General features: G+C 40.1%; 1 protein-coding gene across 2 annotated transcripts in view; it reads left to right on the top strand.

Moving 5' to 3' along the window:
- Positions 1-12,365, top strand: part of lmcd1 (LIM and cysteine-rich domains 1) — an 83,960-nt gene that overhangs the window by 8,423 nt on the left and 63,172 nt on the right. For both annotated transcript variants that reach the window (XM_076268527.1, XM_076268528.1), the window contains one exon: positions 7,054-7,309. In XM_076268527.1, coding sequence (XP_076124642.1) covers positions 7,054-7,309 — 256 coding nt within the window. The remainder of the gene's footprint in view (positions 1-7,053; positions 7,310-12,365) is intronic.

Below are 12,365 nucleotides of genomic sequence, written 5' to 3'. Positions count from 1 at the left end.
GGTGAAAATCTTGCATAGTCTACCTTCAACATGAAATTGCAAAGAACTTGGGTATTTCATCATCTACAGTACATAACATCATTAAAATATTCAGAGAATCCAGATAAATCTTTGCAAACAAGGGACAGAGCTGAAAAACAATATTGGATGCCCGTGGTCTTTAGGACCCCAGATGGCACTGCATAAAAAACAGACCTGTTTCTGTACAGAAAGTCACAGAAAGTCATTGTATAGGCTCAGGAAAACTTCAGATAACCATCGTCTATGAGTACAGTTTGATTCTCAATTCACAAAAGCCACCATGCAAAAGAAGAAATTGTATTTAGACATGATACAGAAATGTCACCGTCTTATCTGGGCCTGAGCTCGTTTAAAATTGACTGAGGTAAAGTGGAAAACGGCCCTGTGGTTAGACCAATGAAAATGTGTAATTAAGTGTGCTTGCAAGCACACTTATTGTTCTTCTTAAGTTTTATTATTAAGTGTGCTTGCAAAGCAGCACACTTATTAAGTGTGCTTGCAAAGCAGCACACTTATTGTTCTTCTTAAGTTTTATTATTATTTTTCCCGTCTCCCTAATTTTTTGTCAGCTCTAGCGCCTAGGCCCTTTGAGACAGAGACACCGTTCCAACTTTAAAATGTCCGGTCAGTACCGGTGTAAGTTGGTCGCGAGGATGACGGATGACAGCATATTGGATTGAACAGAAAGCGAAACTAAATTTTCACAGGTCACAAATTTGGTCCGAACGCCACGAAACTTGACGTACATTATCCTTGGACCAAGCCTCACAAAAGTTACCGGAAGGATTTTTGATTTTCGAAAGCGTTTGCCCGTCACAGCCAAACAAAATCGGCGGCGAAGCTCCGAAACAGGAAGTCGTCCATATCTCAGGAACACTGTCACATATCGATACCAAATTTTGTATATGAACTTGGGACTCCAATGTGAGGGTGCATAAGCTAAAAAAAAAAGAAATATTCCAAAAGTTTTCATCATTTTGCATACCACCCAGAGCTATTTGGTAACTCTCACCATTCACCTTTGCACCATTCACCTTCTATCACAATGCCTTCCAAGTATGCTCAATGCCTCTGGGCAGCCACAATGTCTCCGGGCAACCTTGCCCACTCATGAAATCCTTGCTCTGCCATGGGATAGTATGGCCTTATGAACTGAAATAGCAAGGAGAACAGTAGCTATATATAGCTTACATAATAGAGTTGTTTTCACATTGACGTATTCAAATTAAATTTTTCATTATTGTTACATATCATGATGGGAGAGTATTATTAAAAATGTTACAAGTATGCAAATGTATATGTTTACGGGCATTTAGGTTTTACTGTGTTGCAAGCAATATCACGTTAATGTTAAATAGCCTAACGCTAGGTGGCAACGTTGTATTACATTTCACTGAATACGTGTGAGCTTCACAAGTAAGGAAGGTGCAAATATTATGTAATTTATCATGGGAAATTATTGGAAATGTTATTTCTTGTTTATTCTAATTGCAAACCACACACATCCTTCGTAATCACACGTACACTTTTAATACCTTGAAAAGATTCTCATTTTGTTTATTTGATGTTGCCTAGCAATGGAGCGTTCAGAGCAAAGATTCTAGAACAGAGCTTCAGAGAGACACGTTTTGAGTTCGTGGCCAAGTACCTAAAATATCGGTTTCCATGTGTATGTGCTGGATGGCGTGCTTCCTTTATGAAAGTAAGTGTTTTATAGAGTTACAGACATAATGAGTCATGTTGTAGTGGTCAACATAAATGTGCCCCTTCTGTTATTAGAATGCTAAGCGGAGATTTAAAATCATTCATTTCTTGTGTGGCTAGAAGCTAGCTAGCTATGTCATAGGGAGGAGATGTTGCTGTAACGTTATGGGATTTATGTTGCTTAGCGTAATGCCATGGTCATTTGATATGAGATGCTTGTACTCGTAACTTCGCCACTCGTAACTTTAGGACTCCTATTTTTTTTTTACTAAGAGTAATTCAGGAAGCATTTTAGACCTAAAAGTAGCGCCTGAGTCTGTGACAGCTTAAGCGAGGACTCCTAATAAGACCGATTCACAAACAATGTTTTGTGGTGGCATTTCACGTCGCGATGTTTTGAAATGCGTCTAACAATCACGAGGGAACAATTTTGTATTTTAGGCATAACTAAGGGATGCAGTAACACCACCAACAACAACCAAAACTAGCCTACTCATTGTTTACATGTACATTAAATGTAACGTTTCATTGTGAATCAAATTAAAAGATTCTCCTCTTTGCAAACGTTGGCATAGGCATAAGGTGACAGATTCATTTAATAATGTTGCTGCGTGAATCACGTTAAGCGCGAATGAAGTGGCCACTTCTTAATGGGACTCACTGTATGGAAGTAGGCTAAGTAAAATAGAGATGTTTAAAATAAGATAAAGTTAGGATATGCCCGCTTGACAATGGCAGAGATAACTGGCCTTTGGCCATAGCAACCATTCATTTAGAACGACTGGCCTTCATAGCAACCAAGGATCTTAGCTGTGATTCATGTAGCTACAGTATGCATACAATGTGATGCAAAGTATAGAAAGGTGATGAAATATACAGAGACAGGTCAAGAAATATAGTGCAATGTAGACAGTAGTATACAGTTGATTTACAGAAGATGGTTTAGAGTAATATGAATTAAATATAAATATGTGCAGTGTATTAGCAGTTATCTCATACAATAAGTAGAATAATGTATGTAGTAGTAACATTATAATAGTAGAAATAATAATATAGATATATGCAGTGTATTAACAGAATATGATAAAACAGAATAAATATGGATATTCAATATGACAAATATATAACAGATATGTACATAACATACAGCTATGTGCAGTGTGGAAACAGTGTCATTGTAGTGCAGAAACAACATTATAAGAGTAGTAAGAATAAGTTTATGTGCAGGATGAATAGTATGAAGATCAGTAGAATAACTATGTATACATGTAATTACAGTAGGCCTATGTACATTTTTTGTAAATAAATAGAAAACTATGGGTGAGAGGGATAAATTAATTGTATTTAATCGTAAAAGTAAATTGCATTCAATTAAATTGCAATTAAAAATCTTTCCAGTAGGCTTTAATGTCACGCAAAAAGTACAACCAAAGCTGAGCTTGATCAACAAGAACGTCTAAAGAACCAGAACTTGAGTGTAGTTTTTTGCTGGGTCCCAGGCCATGTTGGTCTGAGGGGAAATGAGAAAGCGGACAGTGCTGCTAAGCAAGCCCTCAATGAAGAAGTCACAGAATGTCAAATCCCTGCCCCAGACCTTAAACCTATACTGAACTCTTACATCTCAGATAAGTGGCAATCTGAATGGGATTAATGTACCAACAACAAGCAAGGAATGTGAATTTTGGCACATTTTCATAATCCACTGGGTCGTTATGGGCCACACAAAATACGGTGTTGCTAAAATTACTCCTATTGTGGCTATTAGAGACATGCGTTCATGAGTATCCAGCTACATTCAATGAGTTAAGTAAAATACATTCACACACACAAAAAAAACATCACTAATGTTGTGGACATTCCTTTATTCTGAGATACATCAATAGGCTCTCAAAACAATCCCAAACAGACATAAGGACATATTTTAATGGTCTGAAACGGAAGTGTCTGCGGATCTTGGGTGCTGATGCTATTTTACCGGCGGGATATTGACTGTTGCGCCCGACGCAAATCTAAAATTTAGCTACATTAATCATGGGTGTGGTTTGGGCGTAACGTGCAATAAACCAATCAGAGCGTCATCTCACATTCCCTTTAACAACAGGCACGCTTGTTCCATAGCTGATTGCTATTATGGTGGCGTATTTGCCAGGCGCAGCCAGGAGCGTTCACAGCGCTATAATCACTGTTCAGTTGGGAACAGTTAGCTATTGATTTTTCCTCTTGACAAAATGTAATACAGAATTGTCACAAAGACATACTTTCCGATGTTTTGGGATCGATCATTCTCACTGAATCACGACGTTATGAATGCATGGTGATATATTTGCAATGTACAATGTAATCTAACATTACCTCTCTATAGACAATGCATATCTTCTGTCAGTTAATCTCTTCTCTCCCGTGCTGCCGCTGGGGCATTTGGGTTAAATGGCATCGGCATGCAGTTCAACATCACGTCTCCTTAAGTCCTCTAACATTTCCTAATTTATGTCATCAACACATCAGTGATTCGTGAAAATGTGTACGCTAGATTTATGCCTATTTTTTCACATGGACACCACACTGATTTCCCTCGAGTGGTAATATTTTTCTTTGAAATTATGGTTTACAGAAATGGGAACTACATTGTATAGATGAGAGGAGCTAAGTGTGCGTTGCGCAGCACAGGCGGCCAAGCAAGGGCTTCGTTTAAGTTGACCTAACTTTCAACTCTGCACAGTATCCCATTAACTGCGTGACAGTAGACTATTTACAATATTTTCTGTAAAGCAGAGTTTGTAAACACGTTATCATCAACTTAATTCACGCACAACATGTATTTGAGCAGGAGAGAGAATAACAATGAATGGATGCAGCAACTACAGAAATTGTACAGAAATTGTAACCATACTTGCTGCTTTCTTGTACTATCTGTTGCTGGTTAACAGCACATGAAAAGCTGATTTAAGCTAATTCACTAACTCAAGACTTCAAGGCCATCATGGATATAAAAAGTTTTTAGAAAATAACGAAAGGATGGAGGGAACATAGCAAAGCTTAGTGCTTAAAACCTTACACAACGGTAAATTGGAACAAAACTAAAAGTAACTTTAGCCTTTATAGGGCTGTAGCCTATAAAGTTGTCCAGATTAATAGGTCGTAATTAGGCGTTGTTGTAAAGATATTGCATGTAGATGTTGTACTATATAGGCTACTAAATATTTAGGTCACCAATGCACGAACAAAACCGGGAAATGGACAAATATTATCAAGGCTTTGAATGTTTCCGTCTGTGCACGGAGGTGTCTGTAGATTGGTGTGCAACGCATTCATTCATGCAGGCCTGTGGTCATGCATGCGCCCTTAAAATAGCATCTGCATTTTCGCCACAGACTTTAGACCAGGGAGTTCCTGGTCTGTGGCGGAATTGTTTTCTGAAACGGCAAAATATCAACAGTGAACGTTTGCGCCGGAACACGCCCCGTCTTTTCGCTGAACCGCCCCCGTGGGCGCAATCGAATTCCCTAATTTACAGGCATGTACCTGTGGAGGGAAAATTCCAATATGCGCTGACTGCAAAATAGGAAAGACAAACGCGCGAGTATACAAAGTCAATTGCGCCCGCACGGAAGATAGAGCCCAAGGTCTTTATAGAGCAAATCCATATAGATTATTTGTCAAATAAACCAGTAAAACAGAATTAGGGGATGGAATATATAACATTCACACTCATAGCTCATATTTCTAAAATAAATCAGTGAAAAAGTATCCTGACAAACAAGCAGCATTTTAATGGCTTTGTCATATTTCATAATTAAAATTTTTTCTCTAGGTTACCTGATAGCCCAGTTTGAGAGGTGCAAGACACGTGACATTATTTATTTTTGCAGCCAATCACTGGTGTTGTTTTATTTTATTGATTTGATTTTAGTCATAGAAGCTAAATTCGAAAGCAGGCCACAGGTAAAAGCCAACGAACCGCATTCACCCCGCAAGGCAATAGTTGAATAGAGCTTTTGAGGTATTGCCACTGCTCCAACACTGAAAGGCACTGTTAGAATGCTTGGATCAAGCCAGGTCCAGCATAGCGTATGTCACTGTCTGCTCACGTTGGTGACCGGACCAGGGCAAGCACACTTTCGCAGTTCCCGCCGGAAATGCAGTCTAGTTCTTTTTGGAAATCATGAACTCTCTGTTCTAAAGAGGAGAGGGTCTATCCAACTATCCAACTTGTTATAGCGCTCAGTTCAAAACCCAGCATCTAGGACGGTGTGGAGGTGCATATGGCATGGGCATCTTGCACATCTGGCAAGGCACAATCAATTCTGAATGATGTACACAGGTTATGAGCAACATATACTGCCATCCAGACAATGTCTTTTTCAGGGAAGACATTGAATATTTCAGGAAAACTATGCCAAAATGAATTATGCCCATATTTAAACAATATGGCTTCATGGAAGAAGAGTCCAGGTGCTAAAATGGCCTGTCTTCAGTCCAGACCTGTTAAATTGGGTGCAACATGGAATGAAAAAACATGATCAAGAAGACCCTTTTGAGCAGCTGAAATTCTATATCGGGCAGGAACATTTAATTCTCAACTCTAGCAACTGGTCTCCTATATATATATATATATATATATATATATATTTATATATCTTTATATGAAAAGATGAAGCAGCACAGTGGTAAACATGCCCCTGTCCCAACATTTTTTAAACATGTTACTGGCATCAAATTCAAATTTTTTTCTTTATTTCTTTATCAAATTTATTTTCTATGAAATAGTCAAATTTGTCATTTCATGTTTGAAATTTGTAGAATCACATTCTGTTTTTATTTGCATTTTACACAACGTCCCAACTTTTTCTGATTTGGGGTTATGACTTGCAACTGCTGTCTTAAGTTCAAGCAAAAGCAACTCAACTCAAGAGAAGAATGTAACCACTGCTTACATGTGTTTACCACACTCCATAAAAGGCCTAACCTGGAAACAATTATTTTCCCTAAAACTGAGTTGATTTCATATGGAATGACCCAAGCTGTTCTCGTGCTGTTGCCAGTCAGGAATGCAAACAAGCTGTACAATTTATCAAATTTGTCTATTTTTTGTTTGACCCTTGGTAGCGCCTTCTTACGCTTCAAATAAGTTTGCAGTGAACCAGTCAATTGCCAGTCAAACCCTTTTGTGAACACAACTTTTAAGTTGCTAGCATATTGCCAGTGATGCAAGTGTGAACACACTGTGTTTGCATCAAAAAGATTGGCTCTTTTGTCTACTAGTGAATAACATGTTTCAGCAGTATGTAGACAAAGAGGTGAGTAAACTGAATGACTGTGCTGTTTCAGGAAAGCCTGCATAGTGTGCCACTGCAGCCAAGAAGAACATACCCCTAACTCTGACTTGGAGGATGACCGGAAGATGGGCGGCTTGCTGGCAGACTCTCGGTATAGTCACCTCACAGCCAAGGTCAAGGGTGGCGATGGCTTGCGTGTGTACAAGCGCAACCGCATGATCATCACCAACCCAGTGGTGTCACGCAAAGACCCCACCTTCCACACGATCACCTATGATTGGGCCCCTCCAGGCCTCACACAAAAACTGGTAAGAGTTAACATATTTGGCCATTCTCAGCAATCTGTTATAAAAGGATATCATGTTATGGTGCAAAGGGAATTCTGTTACAAAAGGAATTACACCATTTCAACATGGGGGGAATAGCTCAGGTGTGAACAATAAGGTCCAACCCTGACTTGTTAACTATAGGCAAAATGGGGACTTGAAACCTTTTCATCAATATAATCTTTCTGCCAAGCCTTTAAACATGTTTGTCGGCATAGCCTACTAGGTCTTTGTTCCTTTATGAATGAACACATTTTTAAAAAAGAAATTAGCTGATCTAGCCGTAGTCTACTCTTTTTACCTTCAATATATCAATTTAATGTCAAGGTGAAGGATAATTCCGGTATTTAGCACTTTGAGTCCCTTTTCTGGTTTGAACTAGAGTGGGGACACCGAAATTTTGACGATTGGTCCTGTCTCGACTTTTCTGACTCGTTTTGAATCGCCTTTACTGCTTCAGAGTGGCTGCCTATGGGTCCTTAAAACAACCCTTAACGTTCGTTTTCAAAACTGTGCAACTCACCGAATGGTTAGTGGTGTTCGTTGATTATTAAAAACAAATATATCGGCGCAATGTATGATTTCCAGCCGTGTTATTTGCTATAGTGGAACTATTTTTTCAGATACCTCACAACTGCGTATAAACTTCCACTCAATATTTGAGCCTGAAGCATAGACAGTAAAAGAAGGTCTCGCGGAAAGACTACAACTAAATGTAAACAGACCCCGTTTCCGGTGGCGCAGTAATATCAACGTGCAATGAGTCTTCCAAAAGAAATCAATGGGATTTCACGAAATGCCACATAAAACACGACAGAAACTGTATTTCACTACGCTACTTGTTTTGGAACATCAACGAACACCACTAACCACTTGGTGAATTGCACAGTTTTGAAAACGAACGTTGTTTTAAGGACATGTGCACAGTTTTGAAAACAAAGGGTTGTTTTAAGGACATGTTTGTGCATGCCCATAGGCAGCCACTCTGAAGTAGTCAAAGGCGATTCAAAACGAGTCAGAAAAGTCGAGACAGGACCCATCGACAAAATTTCGGTGTCCACCACTCTACCACCACCAGAAAAGTGCTAAATACCGGAATTATCCTTTAAGTTAAGTCTTATGAAGACAAATTTACTCAACGCTCTGGCAGAAAAATGTGCTTGTTTTTAGGACAAATTTCCTTAAAGCACTGGCAGATAAAATGTTTTCAGGATGAGATGTCTTAAATTAAGTCAAATGATTTTACATGTAAGCGCTAGGTAAGTCTGTTTATACTGAAAACAATACCAACTAGATGTTTTGATATTAAGATTATATAAGATATAAGATTAATGACACTTGGTTAGATTTTATTAGGTAAGCAATTTTTGCAGTGTGGTGGCCAATTTATGTGATTTAAATGATTCCTCATGCTCTCTGAACCACTTTTCCATAATTTCCATTCAATTAGCCAATTGACATTGTCATCCTGGAGTATGCTGGTGTCGTCAGGGTATATGATTACACATGGCAGTGCATTTAACACAACCAATGGCTGCGCTGATGGCGACTGGGTTAAACAGATATGATGTGTATTTTCTTTGGAATTGGAATAAACATATATTTAAAGGTGCTCTAAGCCAGTGTTTTTCAACCACTGTGCCGCGGCACACTAGTGTGCCGTGAGAGATCATCAGGTGTGCCGCAGAAAATTACCCAAATGTCACTCACTCAGGGGCGTAGATTTGCGTGGAGACCGAAGGACGTGTCCACACCAATGTCAGATTACGACTGAAATGTCCCCACCAATATTCAGGCTGAAGTGGGGGGGGGGGGGGAGCGCTCACGTGCGCTACAAAGAGTTAAATACTTTCTCACTTTGCTGCGGATCATCTCGTACAGATCGTGTAATGTGCAGTAGCCTATAAGGGTAAATCGCGCTGATTTGAAGTTACCTATAATAACTACCAGTGAGCCGCAGGAGACGCTGCGCTTCAGCTTCACTTCACTACAAGGCATATGAAGTGCGTCCAAATTCATCCATTCTTCTCTGTTGAACTCCTCGAGTAGACTACTCATCACACATGTGTCACATGAAAGAGCCTTTTCTCAGCTTTTAAACGGTGCTATAGCCACTATTTGCTGTGATAAACAGTTCGCGAGAAAAATTTACTTCAAGAGATTTAATAATTATTCTCTGTGCCCATCTCCACATCCATTCGTCTCGGTGGAATATCTTAGGCCTACACACTCTTCACGCAACACATGACAACCCATATATCAGAATAAACAGCAGACCTTACCGAACACAACGGTGTAAAGCATTCCCGTGTATAGTTAGCTGTTCCAGAGTAATCCGGTTTTGAAATAAATTGTAGAAAAATTTAACATGGTCTTTCGGCTTTAAGCATTTCTTAAAACTGAGCTGTGCTTACATCGCCTAGATATCTGTAAATAGGCCTATTAGAAAATATACAGGCAGCTTATGGTTAAGAGTTGTCAATGTAGCCTTAATGATTCTTTTCACAAAATGCTAAGCATGTATTTAAGTTTCTTAAAACTGAGCTGTGCTTAAATGGGTCAATGCATGATTTCATAACAGACCAAATAGAAAATAAATGTTAAATATAGCCTACATATGTATACATATAAAATCAGATTATGTGCTACACAGTATAGATCAAGTTGGACAGTAGCACATTTTAATCATGGGTAGTTGGACAGTAGCACATTTTAATCATTTTATATCTATAGTGGCTGGTGAAAGAGTTGAGTGGCTTTTCCTTTTTTTTTTCCGGGGGAATTAGTGGGTAGTGTCCCCACCAAAGCTCAGACCAAACCTACGCCCTTGCACTCACTGGTCCAGAAAAGCAACTGTTGCATCAAAGAATTTAGAACCACATGCTCTCATTGATTGTATGATTGCACTATTTGTGGTATGCAGGCATTGTACAACGGGGGCCCCATATCCAGAATTCACAGAATCATCACATATCCAGTTCAAAACAACAATTAAATTAGATATAGTCACCTACAAATGACAGAGGGCGCTTGTTTTATTGAGCAGGTCTTGCATAGAAGCCATAATAAGGCCATCTGTGTATTATTTGAAATTTTAGGCTATGGTATGTTTATTTTTTCTTAACACAGGATGTTAGTGTGCCGTGGGACATTTTAAGTGTCAAAAGTGTGCCGTGGCACAAAAAAGGTTGAAAAACACTGCTCTAAGCGATGCCACGCGTTTTTTAGGCTAAAACATTTTATGTCACTGCAAACATCACCTAACCAACCGCTAGCTGTCTGTGTCCTGAAAACACTGTAAAAAATTGCGATCTCTGTGGACAGCCCAGGCTCCAAAAACGGCAACAAAAACAACCTGGGCAAACCTAGCCCATAAAAACATAACAAACTGTTCCAGCAAATCACAGACGAGATGTGCGTTTAGGAGAGTTTCAATTGCACGGGAGCAGCACGGGAGGGAGGGGGAGGAAGTAGCGAGCTAGCTCTCTGTTTTGTTTGAAAGTCAACAGAAGTGACGTTACCCGGCCAGCATCGCTTAGAGCACCTTTAACCTTTTTTGCAAGAAAGCTGTGTTTGCTGCACTTCTGAAAAGATTTGGTAAGTTTAAAGGAGAACTCTGGCCAATTTTAACACAGAGCTCAGTTGATCATGTTCATGGAATACTGTCGGTCAAAAAAAATGTGAAGAAAATCGGTGCCATCTGGCTAGCGGCTAAAGCAGCCAAAGTGCCTACAAGCTATGCTATGAGGGCATGTACTAAACTGTGCCTTTGTGCCTTTTTTTTTTACATTAATACACAGGATTAGATGTTAAAATCCCTTGTGCCAAAATCCAAGGTAATAACACATTCAGAAGCCCCTGCTCAAGTTTAACTTTAAAAAGCACACTACCCACAAATCCGCCAACAAATGGTCACAAGCACAATACAAATGGCCTATCCAACAGCAGTAGCCTATATAGTATGCGGCATGTCATTGGGGTTATCAAGTGGGCACCCTCATTCACCGATGTTTCGTTAAGTTAGGCCCACGACACCTCATGAAGGCTTAACAGTGAAACCAGCGTCCTGGAGACACTCCCCTCCATGCTGCCACCATATTACCACATTGAAATATCCAATACCCAAAATACTCTTAACCAGCCCAGACATGGTCAAGGTTGGCTAGGTTGGTCCGTCCCGTTGATGTGGACTGAACCATAACCATAAACCTTGGCCAACCAACCATCACCCTAGGCACAGCCCATCACAAACACAAAACAAATTAGCCAGTTAGCTTAGCCCGTTAGCTTAGGCCCCATCCCAAACACAAAACAAATTAGCCAGCAGTTAGCTTACGCCCCATGCTGCCCCATATTACCACAACAAGCATCCAAATACCCTTAACCAACCTAGGCATGGTCTAAGTTGGCTAGGTCGGTCCGTCCCGTTGATGCGGACTGAACCATAAACCATAAAGAACCTTAGCCAAGTACCATCAACCTAGGCACAGTCCATCACAAACACAAAACAAATGAGCCAGTTAGCTTACCTTAGCTTGCGCCCCAGGAAGGGTAACTTCTCCTTACCCACAACCAAAACAAATGAGCCAGTTAGCTTACCTTAGCTTGCGCCCCAGGAAGGGTAACTTCTCCTTACCCACGACCAAAACAAATGAGCCAGTTAGCTTACCTTAGCTTGCGCCCCAGGAAGGGTAACTTCTCCTTACCCACAACCATTCGCTTGCCCGTTCTGCTGCTAAAGACATGTTACTAACCACCTGCCTTAGACTTCGACCACAAATGCCCAATTCAGACAGCAAGCCAATAGCAGACCTGGCCACAAACCCACGTGCACCGATTTCAATAGGCCTTAATCGTGCACTCCAACCTCGCTTAGCTGCCTCCTCTGCTATTTCAGTATATTTAGCTCTCTTCAGCTCATTGGCCACTTCCACTCTGTCTTCCCAAGGAACAGTGAGTTCAATGAAGTAAACTATCTTCTCTGAATCCGACCATAGAATTACGTCGGGACGTAGCTTAGTACTCACTATATGTGGAG

Source organism: Alosa pseudoharengus, unplaced genomic scaffold, assembly GCF_046254945.1.
Source record: "Alosa pseudoharengus isolate Yale_2024_CS ecotype anadromous, Long Island Sound unplaced genomic scaffold, YU_APseudo_1.1 YU_APseudo_1.1_scf_5, whole genome shotgun sequence".
NCBI lineage: Eukaryota > Metazoa > Chordata > Actinopteri > Clupeiformes > Clupeidae > Alosa > Alosa pseudoharengus.
This window is presented reverse-complemented; position numbering and strand designations above follow the sequence as displayed.